Raw genomic sequence first — 14,287 nt, forward strand, 5'->3', positions numbered from 1 at the left:
GAGGCGGGTGTGGCTGGAGTCCTGCCGGGAGTGCTAGGGTCTGAGGGTTAGTATCAGATACTGCACCATGGCTTCTGCTTTGCGTGAGTGGGGGTCATTGGGGGGTTGGAGAGTGGGACTGATAAGCATGGGTTGTGTTTTAAAGGATTTGCTGGTTTGTTGAGAAAGATGGGAAGGAGGCCCGAGCAGGAAGGGAGGCCAACTGGGAAGCTGGGGTGGGGAGCAGCAGGATCCGGAATACACGAGCATGGGTTTACTTATTGGCACTTTATCCAAAAGGCAGAGAGAGGAAGACAGAGAAACAGAGAGACACCTTCCAGCCACTGGTTTACTCCACACACACCCACAGCAGGAGGGGTGGATTGGGCCACAGCCAACAGGAAGGAATATCCAGATCTCTCTCGTGGATGGCAAGGAAAGCCCGACTACTGGGGCCATTTCCTGCTGCCCCCCAGGGTACGTGTTAGCAGAAAGCTGGATGTGACAGAGAGGAGCTGGAAGTAACCCGGGCATTAGAGAAGCAGGGAAGGCAAGCAGCATCTGCCCCAAGAGAAAGCAAGAGAACTTTCCCGTAGGGAGCATCCAGCACTCAAAGATCCAGGAAGGATGTGGGATCAGGGGTAGGTTTTTCTCACTTGGAGATGGAGGAGACAGGAGAGACCTTGCAGAGGAGCTGATGGCCAGGGGAAAGGAAATCAAGAATGAGGCCCTGGACAGGTCTGAGAGCTGGTGTCCCTGGAGAGGTTGGACTCAGGCCAAAGGAGTCCCCCACCCCCACTCCAGTCCCCCAGGAAGAGAGGTGGGAGGGAAGCCGGGCACCGTGAGTGAGACCAACAGGAGGCTGGGGAGAGTAGTAGAGGTGGCGGCCATTTGGGTCAGTGGGAGGACCACTGTGCAGAGGAGAGTGGGTCTCCAGACGTCGGGGTCCATCTGAGTTGGCTCTGCATGCCTCCCAGTAGTGGGGCTGTGTGTTTCTATGTCATGGAGTTTGGCGATCCATGTTCCTACATGAACTTTGCTGAAGGAAGGTCTGTGTCTGTGTTGATCCTGGTGTCAGGGGACCCAGTGCTGGGCTGTCAGATCCTCTGCTTGGACAGCTCCTGTTCTGCCCCAAACACTGAGCTGATCAGGACCCAGGGCCTCCCCCGTGGCCTCGGCTTGTTTGCAGTTCCTGTCCAGAGACAGGGCTGATGTGGGCGCTGCCCATGGTAGGTGGGGCTAGGATGCTGCTCCAAGCACATGCTCTGTGTTCCCCAGGAGCACAAAGCCACCAGACACCTTGCAGGGTCGGGGGTGTATTCAAGGAGACCACTGGGACCAGCAGGTCTGCCGAGGTGGTTGAGGGTGGCAGTGACAGGTGACAGGGCTCAGGCTGGGCCTGGGCATACGGGAGGGCTGCTGACTGGGGTCGGGTAGGGTGCTGTGTGTGTGGCATTTCTGAGTCCTAGAGTGTCACCGCCCACCCAGTAGGTGGAGCAGGCTGGGACATCCCCAGCACTGTGACCATGCGGGGTGGGGCTAGGGGCAGGCTTCAGCAAGCCAAGTGGCCCTCCCTAAGGTGTACACAGACCCTTGGCCGTGCTGGTTGTGAAAGGCGGAAGACCCCATACAGCCAAATGTGCTGTTCCTGGCTCAGAGAGAGCAGCCAGGAAGAGCCTGGATGGATTCCTCACCCTGTTATCCTTCTGCTTTGTCAGCTCCCAGAGTCCCCTGGTAGAAAGATGGTTTGGAGGCTGAGATACAAAAGGAGTGTAGGAGAGAGCTGGGTTGAGGATGGGGCAGCAATCACACGTCCCCTCTGTGCCCTCTGGCCACCAGGGTAGAAGGCACCCTCCTGGATGCCTCCCGTGTAGGAAGGAAGTCACCCATGGCCTAGTCGCTGCCCTTTTCTTAGGTCAGAGGGCGGCTCGGTGCAGGGAAGGACCCCCTCCGCCCCGTGGCTCCTGAGCCTCTGGATGTATTAAGCTCCGGTGACTCTCAGTCACCCTGTATGTGCTACACAAGCAAGCAGCCTGTGCTTCTGGAATCTGCACCCCAGGAGGGCAGAGACGACCCCCCAACAGGCCCCCGGCACTCTGCTCCCCAGCACCCAGCACAAAGGCAGTCACCCAGCCTCGGGTGAGGCTCACAACCCTTGGTTCTGTTTTGCCCACAGAGAGGAAGGCCCCCAGGGGACTCTGCACTGCGGCAGCTCCGGGCATGTGCAGGCTTGGAAATCAGACTCAGAAGACTCAAGTTCAGGACATGTCGCTTCCTGTGCCTAATTTAAGAAAAAACCCAGAAACATTAAGTTGAAATAAAGGTGGTGGGTTTTTTTGTTTTTTTGTGTGTGTGGTTTTTTTTTTTTTTTTTTTTTTTTTTTTTTTGAATATCGTAAGAGCTGGTCGTGGGCACAAAGCAGAACCCTTGTGGTGCACCCATTGCTTGCCTGCTGGGCTGGCCCCTCTGACCTCCAGGTAGGGGCAGTCGGGAGAAATGGAGAGGACAAGCAGTGAGGGCTGAGGGGCACGCTGTCTCCTCCTGCTAGGAGCCTGCGCTGCACCCCGAGAGCCTAGAAACCCTGCAGGCTCTCCTTCTGCCCCCACAAAAGCCCGGGCTTACAGACAAATGGCTTGGCTTTCGATCCCAGCTGGCAAGTGGCCTAACCTTTCTGTACCTTAGTTCCTTGTCAATCAAATTCAGATTAGATGCGTGATCCCGTGCCACGCGCCTGGCGCGGAGTCGGACGCAATGGTTGCTGGGCTGCACATGACTCATGGATGCGTCTTGTTTACATTTTCTGGGAAACCAGCTCCCCAGATCCCCAGTCCTACACATGCTAGTGTCTCTGCTGGTGCTGGGAGGGAGTGGTGGTTTCATTCCATGTCTGGCCGTGTGTGCTGGGCCGGGGCTCTGTCCCTGCTGGCAGGGAGTGCAGGTGCGCGTGAGATCCCAGCTGCCCAGAGCCAGGGCAGCCAGCCTGGGTCCAGGTCATCCAGTGTCTACAGGCTGCCTTGGCTGAAGTGTACCAGTCCTGGCCACTCTCCAAACTGTCTGAGGTCAACTGGGAGACAGGGAGGAAGAGCACGTGCTGGGGTGAGGCCCGAGGTGCCCTTGCCCTGAGGGCAGCATTAGCCTGCCCTCACCCCATTGGCTGACTTTTGTCCAGGTGCACAGGGAGTGGGCGGGCCTTTCCTGTGACTGACCATGCCAATCTGACACGTGCCATGTTTGAACCTTGGGCACCAGAGGAGTCCCTGAGCTCCCAGAGGGGCGCCCACTGAGGCAGGAGCCCTGCAGGGGGCACTGTTCTAGGAACCCTGGGACCAGGACCCATGGCGCCACACCAGGCTCAGTGGCAACCGAGGTCCAGCTCGTGGCTTAGCGGATGCTGAGCTCTGCTCTGTCCTTGGCATGCCTCTCGCCTCTAGCCAAAAACACCCCCATTTATTTATTTTTAAAGCTTTATTTTTATTTGAAAGACAAAGTTACAGCAAGAAGGAGCAACAGAGAGAGCTCTTCCCTCTGCTAGTTAACTCCCCCCATAACAGCCAGAGCTGTGCTGATCTGAAGCCAGGAGCCCGGAGCCTCTTCCAGATCTCCCACATGGGTGTAGGGTCCCAAGGCTTTGGGCCATCCTCAACTGCTTTCCCAGGCCACAAGCAGGGAGCTGGATGGAAAGTGGAGCTGTCAGGATTAGAACCGGTGCCCATATGGGACTTTAGCCACTAGGCTGCCACACCAAGTCCTCTGCCCTCATTTCTGGGTGGTGTCCCCGGCCGGCCCCTGTTGTTCCCCAGCGGGGGGTCTGCCCCACCTGCATGCTCCAGTCTGGATGCGCTTGGATTTGTTCAGGGTTTCTTCTTGGCTTTACTCCCATCCTGAGAAGTTTCCTTTGAAAGGAAACTTAGGGCTCAGCTGGCAGAGAGAAAAGGGATGTGATTTGGGATCTGCTGGGACTGTGATTGTCAGAAAGGTGAGATGAACGGGGGGGGGGGTGATGAGGGAGTTAGGAGGGGAGCCAGGATACAGAGGAGCTGCTCCACCCCTCCCCGACCCTGGGGGTGACAGTGTCCCGTAGGGGTGACACCCCCACCGTGCCCCGGTGCTGGGCAGAGCAGGGACTGTCTGGGTAGGGTGGTGCAGCATTGTGGACTGGGAAGTTGAGATGCCATGGTTGGGCCAGGATCTTGGCAGTGTGAGCAGCCTAACATGCGCCCCACTGCTCGGAGGTTCCGTGGGCTCTAGCCAGCACACTAGGGGGTTGGCCTGCACTGCAGGGCCCTGCTCAGAGTTTACCTGGGGAACGTTCACTGAGCACCTGTTTGTGCCAGGCCAGGTGCAGGCTCGCTGGTCCAGAACACCTAGACTTGGGCTGGGACTCCCTGTTTTCCCACATGGTGGGAGGGCAGGAAGAGGCTGTCACAGGCGCCCAGTGCCCTACCCAGGTGTGACACAGAAAAGCCCCTCCCCTGTACCCTTTATCCCATCAAGTCCCCACAGAGGCAGTGAGCTGCTACATCCCCACGTTCCTTCCCAGGAACTCGCTGTGTCAGTTTCTTCATCTGAACACGATCTCTAGGCTCTCTTGCAACTTTCCAGCCCTGGCAGGCAGGCAGGCAGGCAGGCAGGCAGACCAGCAGGCAGGCATTTCCTGGCTGCCAGCTTCCGTGGCTGAGGTCACCGCAGGCCGGCTGGGCAGGCTCACCAGGGTCTGTAACTGGGTCAGGCATTCCCTGCGCGTCCCACACTCCCTCTGTGCCGCTCTGGCCAAACAGGTCTGGGGAACTCCAGGCCGCTGGAGGTGAGGACCTGGCTGAGAAGCCCCACGAGGCCCAGGGCGTGCTTGGTGTGCTGGCTGCACTGAGTCCACGGCCTCCCTCCTAGCTGCTGAGCCACAGGGAGAGTGCTCCTGGGGTCAGCTCTGGGTGGGGTTGCTACATTCCCCTTCGCCCTCTTTTCCCCACTCCCTGTGGCCTTCAACCACATGCCCAGGCTCTCCGTGTTGCATGTCAACATCCTCTCCTCCACCACACACATATGATGGAAGGGACTGCCAGGTGGAGACTGGTCAACACTCCTTGAGGGCTGTCTCCACCTGAAGGGGTCTCAAGGTTGGCCATGGTGTTGACCCTGTGGCCCTTGCCCTCAAGCCTGCCTTTTCCTGCCCCAGCCCCCCACACAGGAGCCTCTGTGGAGATCAGTGGCTCCCTTGCCCTTGTCTCCTGCTGGGTCTCTCCAGTGCAGGCCCGCATCTGCCTCTGCCAGGAATCTCATCAGATGCGGGTTCTGACCTGGACAGGCTGGACAGCTCTTACGTACTTCTGTCTGCCGAGCAGAAGGTTCTGGACCTGTGACTCATGGCCCAGGCTCCACCTCGGACCATGAACAAGTGCATCTGGGGGTTGGGGTGGGGCAGCAGCGTTGTGCTTCCCGCACCTTGGTAGGCTTGGAAGGATGGCCGAGAGCTTCTGTTCCTGGGCCCTTCCTGGTTTCCTGGCTGTCTGGGCAGCTGTGCTGTGGCCCAGGGATCAAGGCCCCTTTTTGCAAAGAGCTCCTTCCATCCCTATGGGCTGAGTTATCCAGGGGTCCTAGATTCGAGTCTTGGCTGTTCCCCTTCTTGCTTTGCCACCTCTGTGTAACCGGCCCCCTCCCAGGCCTGGTCCCCCATGGCTGCAGGATCTGAGGTGTTCCCACGAGTGGTGCATGGGGCCAATTGATTCCCAGTGGAGTGACAGTAGGGCATTCCCTGGCTGGTCCTCTTTCTGTTCCCGGTGAAACCTCTGTGGCTCAGGAAAGAGGGGGGCCACAGTGGGGGTAGGACTGGAACTGGCGCCCCTCCACTGCCTGTCCCACTCTTCCTTCTCTTTCCACGCCCGGCTCCCAGCACTAGGGGCTGCATGCTTGGGAGAAGACTTCCACTGGGTGCATTGCTCACCATTCCTGGAAGTGCCTGGTGGCATCTCTGCCCTTGGGCCACCAGCCAGGCTTCTCTGAGCTCACTGCCAACTCTCCCTCACCTCTGCCTCTCCCTGACCTTCTGGCGCAATTGTGTAGGTCAGCCGTGTTCTCCCAGTGAGAACTTGGAGTTGCATAAGGCCATGCAGCCCAACCAGCCTCTGGCTTGCTGTTTCCAAGATCCTGGAGGAGGAAGAGGCGCAAGGTGGGACCGGGGCCAGCAGTTGCAACCCAGAATAACCCCTGCTGCCCGGGAGCCGGCACGAAGGAGTGTCGTGGCCCACCCTATTTTTCTTCCATCTGGTTCCGCTTGGCATGCCTCTCCCTGCAGTCCCCAGTCACCTGAACTCACTTCTGGGTGCTTGTCCCTGTGATGCCATTGCCCGGGCTGTTACCAAGGTTATGGGCAGCCTGCATGATGTCCAAGGCAGTGGGCTGCTCCTCCATCACCATGGGTACCATCAGTCCTCCCCCTTGACATCCCTGTACTCCTTCCTCCTGGCTCACCTGTGCTCCTTGCGGATCAGGTCCTTAGCGTGTTCCTTTCATCTTGCCCTGCCAGGCACTGACCCATCCAAGAGCCCGTTCTCTTCCGTCTACTTTAGACACACTCCTGCCTTGTCCCCGGGCTGTCCAGTGGGCCCTTCCAGGCGGGTTCTCCCCCAAGCCCAATGGCACTGTGGGGAGTGTCCCCTGCTGGCTCAGCCTCAGATGCCACCATGTTCTTTCCCACACACTGCGTCTGGCTCATGAGCCCCGCATCCCGGAATGTAGCCGCCCAGGGGGACCACGTCACTAAGAGCTCTCCTTGGAGGGCGACCATCTCCTCCCACCGGGTCTCCCTAGGCATCCTCTGACCTCTCAACCTCTACCCAGCCCAGGACCATATCAGATCATTCCAGGTGTGTCTGACCACAGGGCCTTGCCCTTGCTGCCCCCACCACCTGGTACATGCAAGGCCTGGGCGTCCAAGCCAGCCAACCCCCTTCCCCTTCAGGTCTTGGAGGCTGTTTTTGTCCACTTCTTGCTCCTGAACAACGCTGTGGTGTGGCCTCTGAATTTGTGTCTTTCTAGCTGCTGGGACAGAGGCCCAAGAGGACCAGGTTGCAGTCTGTCCAGGGTACCCCTGTGCTGACTGCCGGCTAGAGGTGGGAGTGGGGCCCTGAAGCAGTCCTCACCCAGCCTGGCCATCCTTCCTCCCCTGTGTCATGCAGCAACACAGAGCCGGGCACGGCTGCCATAGTCGTTGGCGTCAGTTCCTCTCTGGATGACCACTTCCTGTCGTTAAACCACTGGCTCAATGATGGATATTTCATTACTTCTTTGTTTTGTTCCGGTTGTTTCCATTTATTGTCCTTGACTTCAGCTGGGCTCCAGTGCTGGCACCACCCTGTCATTTTCCCAGTTCCCAAAGCCTGGTGGCCTCTGAGTTCTGTGTGGGGTGCTTCCTGGCCCATGGCCTTCATTCACCCATGGGAGATGCCAAGGAGAAGCAGCCGACCCGACTCAGTTCCTACAGGTCCCTGGATCGCACTGGAGGCGTTCTTGCCCCGGGTCCTGTCCTTCATTTTCCCAGCAGCCCCACCCTGGCTTCCCTCTGGTTTCTCCGATTTCCGGTTCCTGTCTGTCTCAGTGTGTCTGGGTAGCTTCTGTTGCGGACCCCAACCACCAGGGCTAAGCCAGTGCATGGCTGTTTGGGAGCCGGGGCATAAGCCTGGATCCCCCAGTGGCATCAGACTGAGCCTGTGTCCTCTGCAGGCCACTCCAACTGAGTTTCCAGAGTCGCTGGCACACAGTAGATGCCGTGTTTACCCCCACGAGGTGTTGGGAGCAGACTGCATGTGCAGGATACCCCATGACCAATGACCTGCCTGTGTGGGGCCAAGCAACTGAGTGAGTGCAGGGCAGGGCCATGGCCGAGGGGTGGACTTGATGCAGGCTTTGGCAAGGGAGGTTCAAGGGAAGGAGCTGTTTGTGCAGAAACCTGGAGGACGGGGAAGGGGACAGCTATGCCACATGTGGAGCAGGTGTTGGAGGGAGAGAGGGTGGGAGTGTACCAGAGATAGAACGGACACTGCCCTGTGTAGCCTTCAGATCTCGGGGATCCTGACTGAGAGGAAATGCCATCACGGTGGAGGGGCTGTGGATGGAGGTGACCCTGAGGTTACCCCTGGCATCAAGGCCCACCCACTGGTGCAGATGCATGCTGATACATGGTTCAGATTGGGGGGTGCGTTAGATGGTGCGTGTGTCGCTGTTTGTGAACCATCCAGTGATTCCAGGTGTAGACTGTGGGGTCCCACTGCCCTGGGCCTGCCTGGGGCCAATTGCACTAAATCGGCTGCGAGGAGCATCTGCCACCTGCCTGTCTGCCATCCATAGGCAGCTCCCAAGCATCTGTGCTGTCAGCTGCAATCCAGTGGGGTCTCCCCAGGAGCCGCGAGAGCCGGGACAGCAGCACTTGGCTGTCCTGCACTGACCACCGAGACCTCAGCATCTTTGTATTGAGTAAACAGAATGGGTGGAGAAATGAGGGGTTCTACATGCCACACCCTTACGGTGGTGAGTGAGCAGACAGACCGCGGCTCCTGGGGATGACCCTCCTGCTATGAGGCACAAGGCTGATAAGCTCGAGGCCCACAGACCCAGGAGCTGCGCGAGTTGAGTAACTACTATGTTCAGAAAGCAGGGAAAACTCTGAGCTCCCAGAGTCGCCTGTCAGAGCCAGGGCTGTGCTCTGCCCACCCAGGCTTAGCTCAGAGTGGCCAGGGCCCCAGCCTCCCCAAGAACCCCCTGTGCACCACCTTCCTGGGGGGAACACAGAATCACAGATGAGAAAGGCAGGCAGGGAGTGGGACGTCACGCACCATCTAACGCACCCAGTCAGGATCCCCGAGATCTGACACCACATAGTGATCAAGGGATCCGTTCAGCAAGAAGAGATCACCTTGCTAGCTTCTTAGGATGTTTGGTTTTTCGTCTCTCTATTTACTTGGTTTTTCTCTCACTTTTCTCTGCTGGCATATCTAAGTTTGTTTTGCTCATCTTCTTAAAAAAAAAAAAAAAAGCAGCTCTTGTTGCAATTTGTATTTTTTTTCTAGTTTTAATTATATTTATTTTTGCTGTGATTTTTTGCATTTCTTGCTTCCTGTTCATTTTCTTCTGTTTTAGTAAGTCCTTGAGATGCATTATTAGATCATTTGAGATATTTCCATTATTTTTGTAAGTAAAAACTCCATGTGAACAACCCATGTCCCTTTCAGTGCTGTTTTTACCATAGTTCATGGATGCTGGGCTGTCTGCCGTTGTCCATGCCCACAATGTCAAGATACACTTAAACTGCAGAATAATGGACTATGACTGTTGATGAAGGACTGGACTATTGTAATAATAGAGAGGAAATCATTGGCAGGGGAGGGGAAATAGGGAAGGGAGAGGGGAAACCCCAGAGCAAATGGAACTGTATCATAAAATAATAAAATTAATTAATCCATTGATGAATCAATTAATTAATTAAAGAAACTGGCTTGGTACAGTACTACCACCACTGACCAGCAAGGGGCACCTGTCATGACTGCGCTTGGCCTGTTGGCTGCTGGAGCCCCTGCCACTAAGAGGAGACTTTGTGTTGGGAGCACACAAAGGTTGTGGGCTGAGTCTCTGAGTTCTGCTGGACTGGATGCTGAACCTGGCCTGGAAGTGGCGTGGCCCCCACCAGCAGCAGCCCAGAGGTGCCCAGGAGGGGGACATCCATTTTAGAGTCACCCGGTCATCCTTCCATCTGGGCATTCATCATTCCCCCCCGGCCCCAGGACTGGCTGTGCCCAGAACTGCCTGCCATGCCTCATCCCTGTTGCCTCCATCACCAGCCAACATGCCCTGTGTTGATTTCTCTTAAGATGTTCTCTTTTAGTGATGGGGACTGACAGTTTTAAGAAATGCATAATGCAACAGGCAAAGGAGTTGCTGTGGAAGATCCAAAAAGGTCCGGAAGCCTGCAGGAGGGATACAGAAAGGAAAATGCAGAGGGTGGTGGAACTGGAACAGATCAGAGCCAAGTTAGGGAGGACAGGGAAGGCCTCCCAAGACAGGGAGACTTAGACTGTGACATGACTTAAAAGAGGAGAAGGGGGAGCCGTGGGAAAAGGCACCAGGGCAGGGAAAGTCAGGGCCCCCGGGTCAGCAGGGCTTGGCCTGGCCCAGAAGCACAAATGTGCAGGAGCTGGAGCAGGGCGCCCTGGATCCTAACCGCCAGAAAGCCCGAGGCTGCAGGGCAGTGACGCAGGCCCTCCTCACTGTCACACCCAGTGCTCCTGAGCAAACCCATACTTCTTGCTCAGCCAGGAATGGTTCGAGGAGGCCAGTGTGATGCCTCTTGCTGTGGTGCCATGGACATGGTGGCTGTGCAGTGGGGACAATGGAGGGAGCCCACTGTGCTGACCCCCCTGGTGGGTGAGGCAGCCCGCAGGCCCCGGGCTCAGTGGCACTGCTCGTGCAGCATGCACAGTCCCCTGTTGGATCTCCAAGTCCACTGTCAACCACATAGAAGAGGATGAGAAAGCCTGTCTGGCCCCAGTTGAGACAGCTGCCTATTCAGTGATGCTCTTTCCTGGGGCGGAAGCCTGTCTGGGGAGGGAGTAGGGCAGGCTGGGGCCACATGCTGGCCCACTTGGGCTGTGTTCAAGTTGACTCCGTGAGACAGCCAGGAGGGGTGCCTCAGGGCAACCAGATAGGTGAAGATGGGAACACGTACAGGGATTAGGGCCCAAAGCCTGGTTCAGACCTTGAGTTTCAGGCTCTGAGGCCCAGGTGGAGTCCTGACCCACCTCTTGCATGGATGTTACACCTGCCAGCTGTACCTTCCAGAAGGTAGCTTGGTGCTCCCACATCCCAGGACTCTTCCCAGTCCTGCTCTGGGTCAGCAGGCCCTCCGGGGACCAGTGCATTTCCACAGAGCCGAAATGGAGGCTGCAAGGACAGAAGGCAGAGAAGAACCTGCTGTGCTCTAACAGCAAGCAGCGTGAGGGGCAGTGCTCACCCCACCCCATCTCCACCAGCCACGCCCTTCCTGGGGTCACATCAGTCCCACCTGGACAGCCAGCACTTGTGCTGCCAAGCATGGCATGGTCAGGGCATGCCGGCCTGAGCGCTCTCCCCAAACCTTATCCCTGCCACCTGGACATTTGTCTTGCAGAGGGTGTGCCCAGTAGGGGCAGGGGACCACAGCTTGCACAGCCAGTGAACAGGGGCCAAGAACTGTAGGGGGAGGAGGGGGAGTTCTCTGACCCATGAAGGCTCCGCAACCAGGAAGGAGACTGCTCTGCAGCAGATCCCTGTCCTGCACCCCCATCTAGGGGGAAACCCTCTGTACTTCCCCACTCCCCCCACAGTCTCCCGCCACCATGACGGTCCTGCAAGGAGCTGAGTGGCTTGGGCTTTGCTGCCCCAGGGCAATCTCTGCACCTGCCCCAGCTTCAGTTTCTCCCTCTGGGAAATGGCAACAAAAGCTCGGAGTGCAGGAAGGGAACAGGGGGGCAGCTGAAAAAGAACCAGGCAAATGATAGCCGCTGTCCTGCGTCAGGCCAGACGCTGTGCGGAGGGACCTTCCACGGGCACTCTGTCCCCGACCACCAGCCAGCCACCCGGTGCTTGCTGTGGCAGCAGGGCCAGCCAGTGGGGCCGCGGAGGGCTGGGAGACTGGGGTATGGCCTTGGTGGATGATCAGCTTGCTTCTGCCCAACCAGAGCGGAAGGGAAGTTCATGATGCTGGGCGAGTCGGAGTCCAAGGCGGCTGCTGGTCGTGCCTGCGCTCCCAGCTGGCCGTCTCCTCCGCGGTCAGGTCTCCTGGCAGAGGGACACTGCTCGCCTGGAGCCAGCTGGGGGCTTCTCTCCAGCAGCAGCTTCTCTGGTCTGCTGTTGCATCCACGTGTATGAATAGAAACCTACTGTGGGCTGCCTCGTCTACTTTACTAGCAGTTTCCCTCTTTCGCTTTCTGCATTTCTGGTGACCCACAACCCCACCATGGTATGAAAATATTAAATGGGAAAATCTCAGAAAAAAAGCCATGTGTCGTTTTTCAGTTGTGTGACATGCTGAGCCTCCTGGTGGGGTGGTGCACTGTCCCTCCGTCCAGTACAGCCACACAGTGCATACCACTTGTCCATCCAGGTCATCTGGTCAGCATCCCTGTACAATGGTGCTTGTGTCGAAGTGACTTGCTTTGCTCCCAAAGGCCCAAAGCTCAGGAGCAGTGATGGTGGCATTTCAGGTCTGGCAGAGGGAAACCTCTGTAGGTGAAGGTGCAGGATGCAGGGAAAGAGAAAGAGAGAGAGAGAGAGAGAGAGAGAGAGAGAGAGAGAAGATTCATACAGCTTCTATTGCAGTATTTTACTGTTATTCTTTATTGGTTGTTGTTGTTACTCTCTGGCTGTCTGATAAACTGACCTTCCTTGGTGTGGTTGGATATGTAGACGCAGTAGACAGGGGCTGGAAAGCAGCCATGATTTCAGGCACCAAATGGGAGCCCTGGATGACTCTGTTACTGGGGAGGGGAGACTGTCCTTCCATCTCAGGACATTTGGCGGCACCCCAGTCACACCCACAGGTGCCAGGAGCAGCAACTCTCCCTTCCGTTGTGACAGGCAATGTCTCCAGACACTGCCACATGTGGGTGCTGCTGTGCTTCCATTTGAAGCTCAAGAGCCCCTCCTTCCCTGGGCAGAGATGACACCGGGTAAACCTGGAGCAGGTCAAGGTCGCGGGAGTGTTGGCCTGCCCACTTCCACCTGCCTCACCGTACACCTCTCCTGACCCGGGCTTAGGGGCTCAGTTTCCCCCTCGGTTCACAGTACGAGGAGGACCTTGGACACAGGGTCTTGCCAGCACTTTCTGCCCTGTGGGAGCTGGGGCCTGGCAGGAGGGAGGGGCAGGGAGGCAGGGCAGGGCTCGTGCTATGATGCTGAGTTCCTCCCAGCTCACCTGTGAGGTCCACTGGGGGCCTGAGGACAGTGGTGGCCAGCGTGTTGCCTCAGAACCAGGCCAGCAGACACTTCTCTTCACTGGTACTGCCTTGACTGCCTCCGAAGGAGACAGAACCTGCTGGACGGAACCTGGCCAAGTACATCTGTATTAAAACTCACCTCCAGTTGGTTGAGGCTTGGAGGGGTCCTGCCCAAACCTGAGAGGTGTGGTCGGCGCTGAGCGCCTAGCGTCCAGGCTTCCGGTGACAGCTGTATCATTTGTCTTTCCCTGCAGTTATAGCCTCCGCCTGGCATCCCGGTGCGCCCCGCCTGCAGCCCCCTACGTCACCAGGCAGTGTAGGAAGGTCAAGGCCCCAGCTGCAGCCCAGCTCCAGGGACACTTCTTCAAGGAGTAGATGCTGCATGTGTGCCCTGACAGGTAGGAGCCTGGGCAACAGCACCTTGGCACTTTGGGGGGGCTTGGGCCTGGGGGAGTGGGTGGGAGGCAGGGACTCTGCTCAGGTTGGGGGACAGGAAGGAAAGAAAGGCATGATTACCCCATACTCGTGGTGTGCCCTGCTCACAGGGTCTTCCTACAGCGGTCAAGCCTGTGGACTCCTGGACCAACGGTGAGCTTAAGCCCAGTTCTGCCACCCACTGGACCTCAAGCGAGTCCCTTCCCACCCCTGCCCTGTCCTGCTGAGCCTCAGTTTAGACATCTGTAAAAGCAGGGCTAGAGTAGCACTGTTTGCTAGAACAGCAGAGAGTTACCAGTGTTGAATGCCAGCAGCACGCTGGGAACAGTGCATAGCCCAGGGCAGGCGCAGGCATTGCTGCTCTCTGAGTGGTAACAGTAGCTATTGGTTCTCAGTGCTTCCAGCCTCAAACCCCAAAAAGATTGTAGGGTTCCTACTCTCACACTGCCTGTGGAATCAAAGAATCCTGAGCCACTAAGAATGAAACTCAACATTTACACTGAGACCACACAGTCTCTTTTTAGATTTTCTGATGGCAAAAGCAGATGGCGTTCCCATTCCAGGGCAGGGGAAGTGCTTTGGGCTCTGCCAGTGCCCTAGGGGAAGGCACAGACACTCCCTCTTGGTGACACCGTCACCTGCACTCATCATCCCCAAAAGCAATACCCCAAAACAGCGCTTCCCCCTAAACTAGGACAACAGGAATCCCCAGGTATGGATGCAGACCGAGGATTCTGCTCTGTCCTCACAAACCAAATGTCCTGGCTGGCGTGGCCTGGGAATCTGTGTGGCCAGATGGCCTCTCAGCTTGGGATGCATCTTCATTGCAAGGCACGGATCAGACTGCTAGGTCAGGGGCATTTGGGATGAGAATTTAGTGGTCCAAGGCATGGATGGCTGGATTCGGAAGAAAC

The 14,287-nt window shown here is 57.2% G+C and overlaps 1 protein-coding gene across 4 annotated transcripts in view; it reads left to right on the forward strand.

Annotated features, from left to right (window-relative positions):
- PRDM2 (PR/SET domain 2) overlaps positions 1-13,328 on the forward strand; it is a 114,440-nt gene extending 101,112 nt beyond the window's left edge. For all 4 annotated transcript variants that reach the window (XM_058675458.1, XM_058675457.1, XM_058675471.1 and 1 more), the window contains one exon: positions 13,193-13,328. In XM_058675458.1, coding sequence (XP_058531441.1) covers positions 13,193-13,313 — 121 coding nt within the window. In that variant the 3' untranslated portion in view covers positions 13,314-13,328. The remainder of the gene's footprint in view (positions 1-13,192) is intronic.
- The last annotated feature ends 959 nt before the right edge of the window (positions 13,329-14,287 follow it).

The sequence above is a fragment of the Ochotona princeps genome, chromosome 2, assembly GCF_030435755.1.
Source record: "Ochotona princeps isolate mOchPri1 chromosome 2, mOchPri1.hap1, whole genome shotgun sequence".
Classification (NCBI taxonomy): Eukaryota; Metazoa; Chordata; class Mammalia; order Lagomorpha; family Ochotonidae; genus Ochotona; species Ochotona princeps.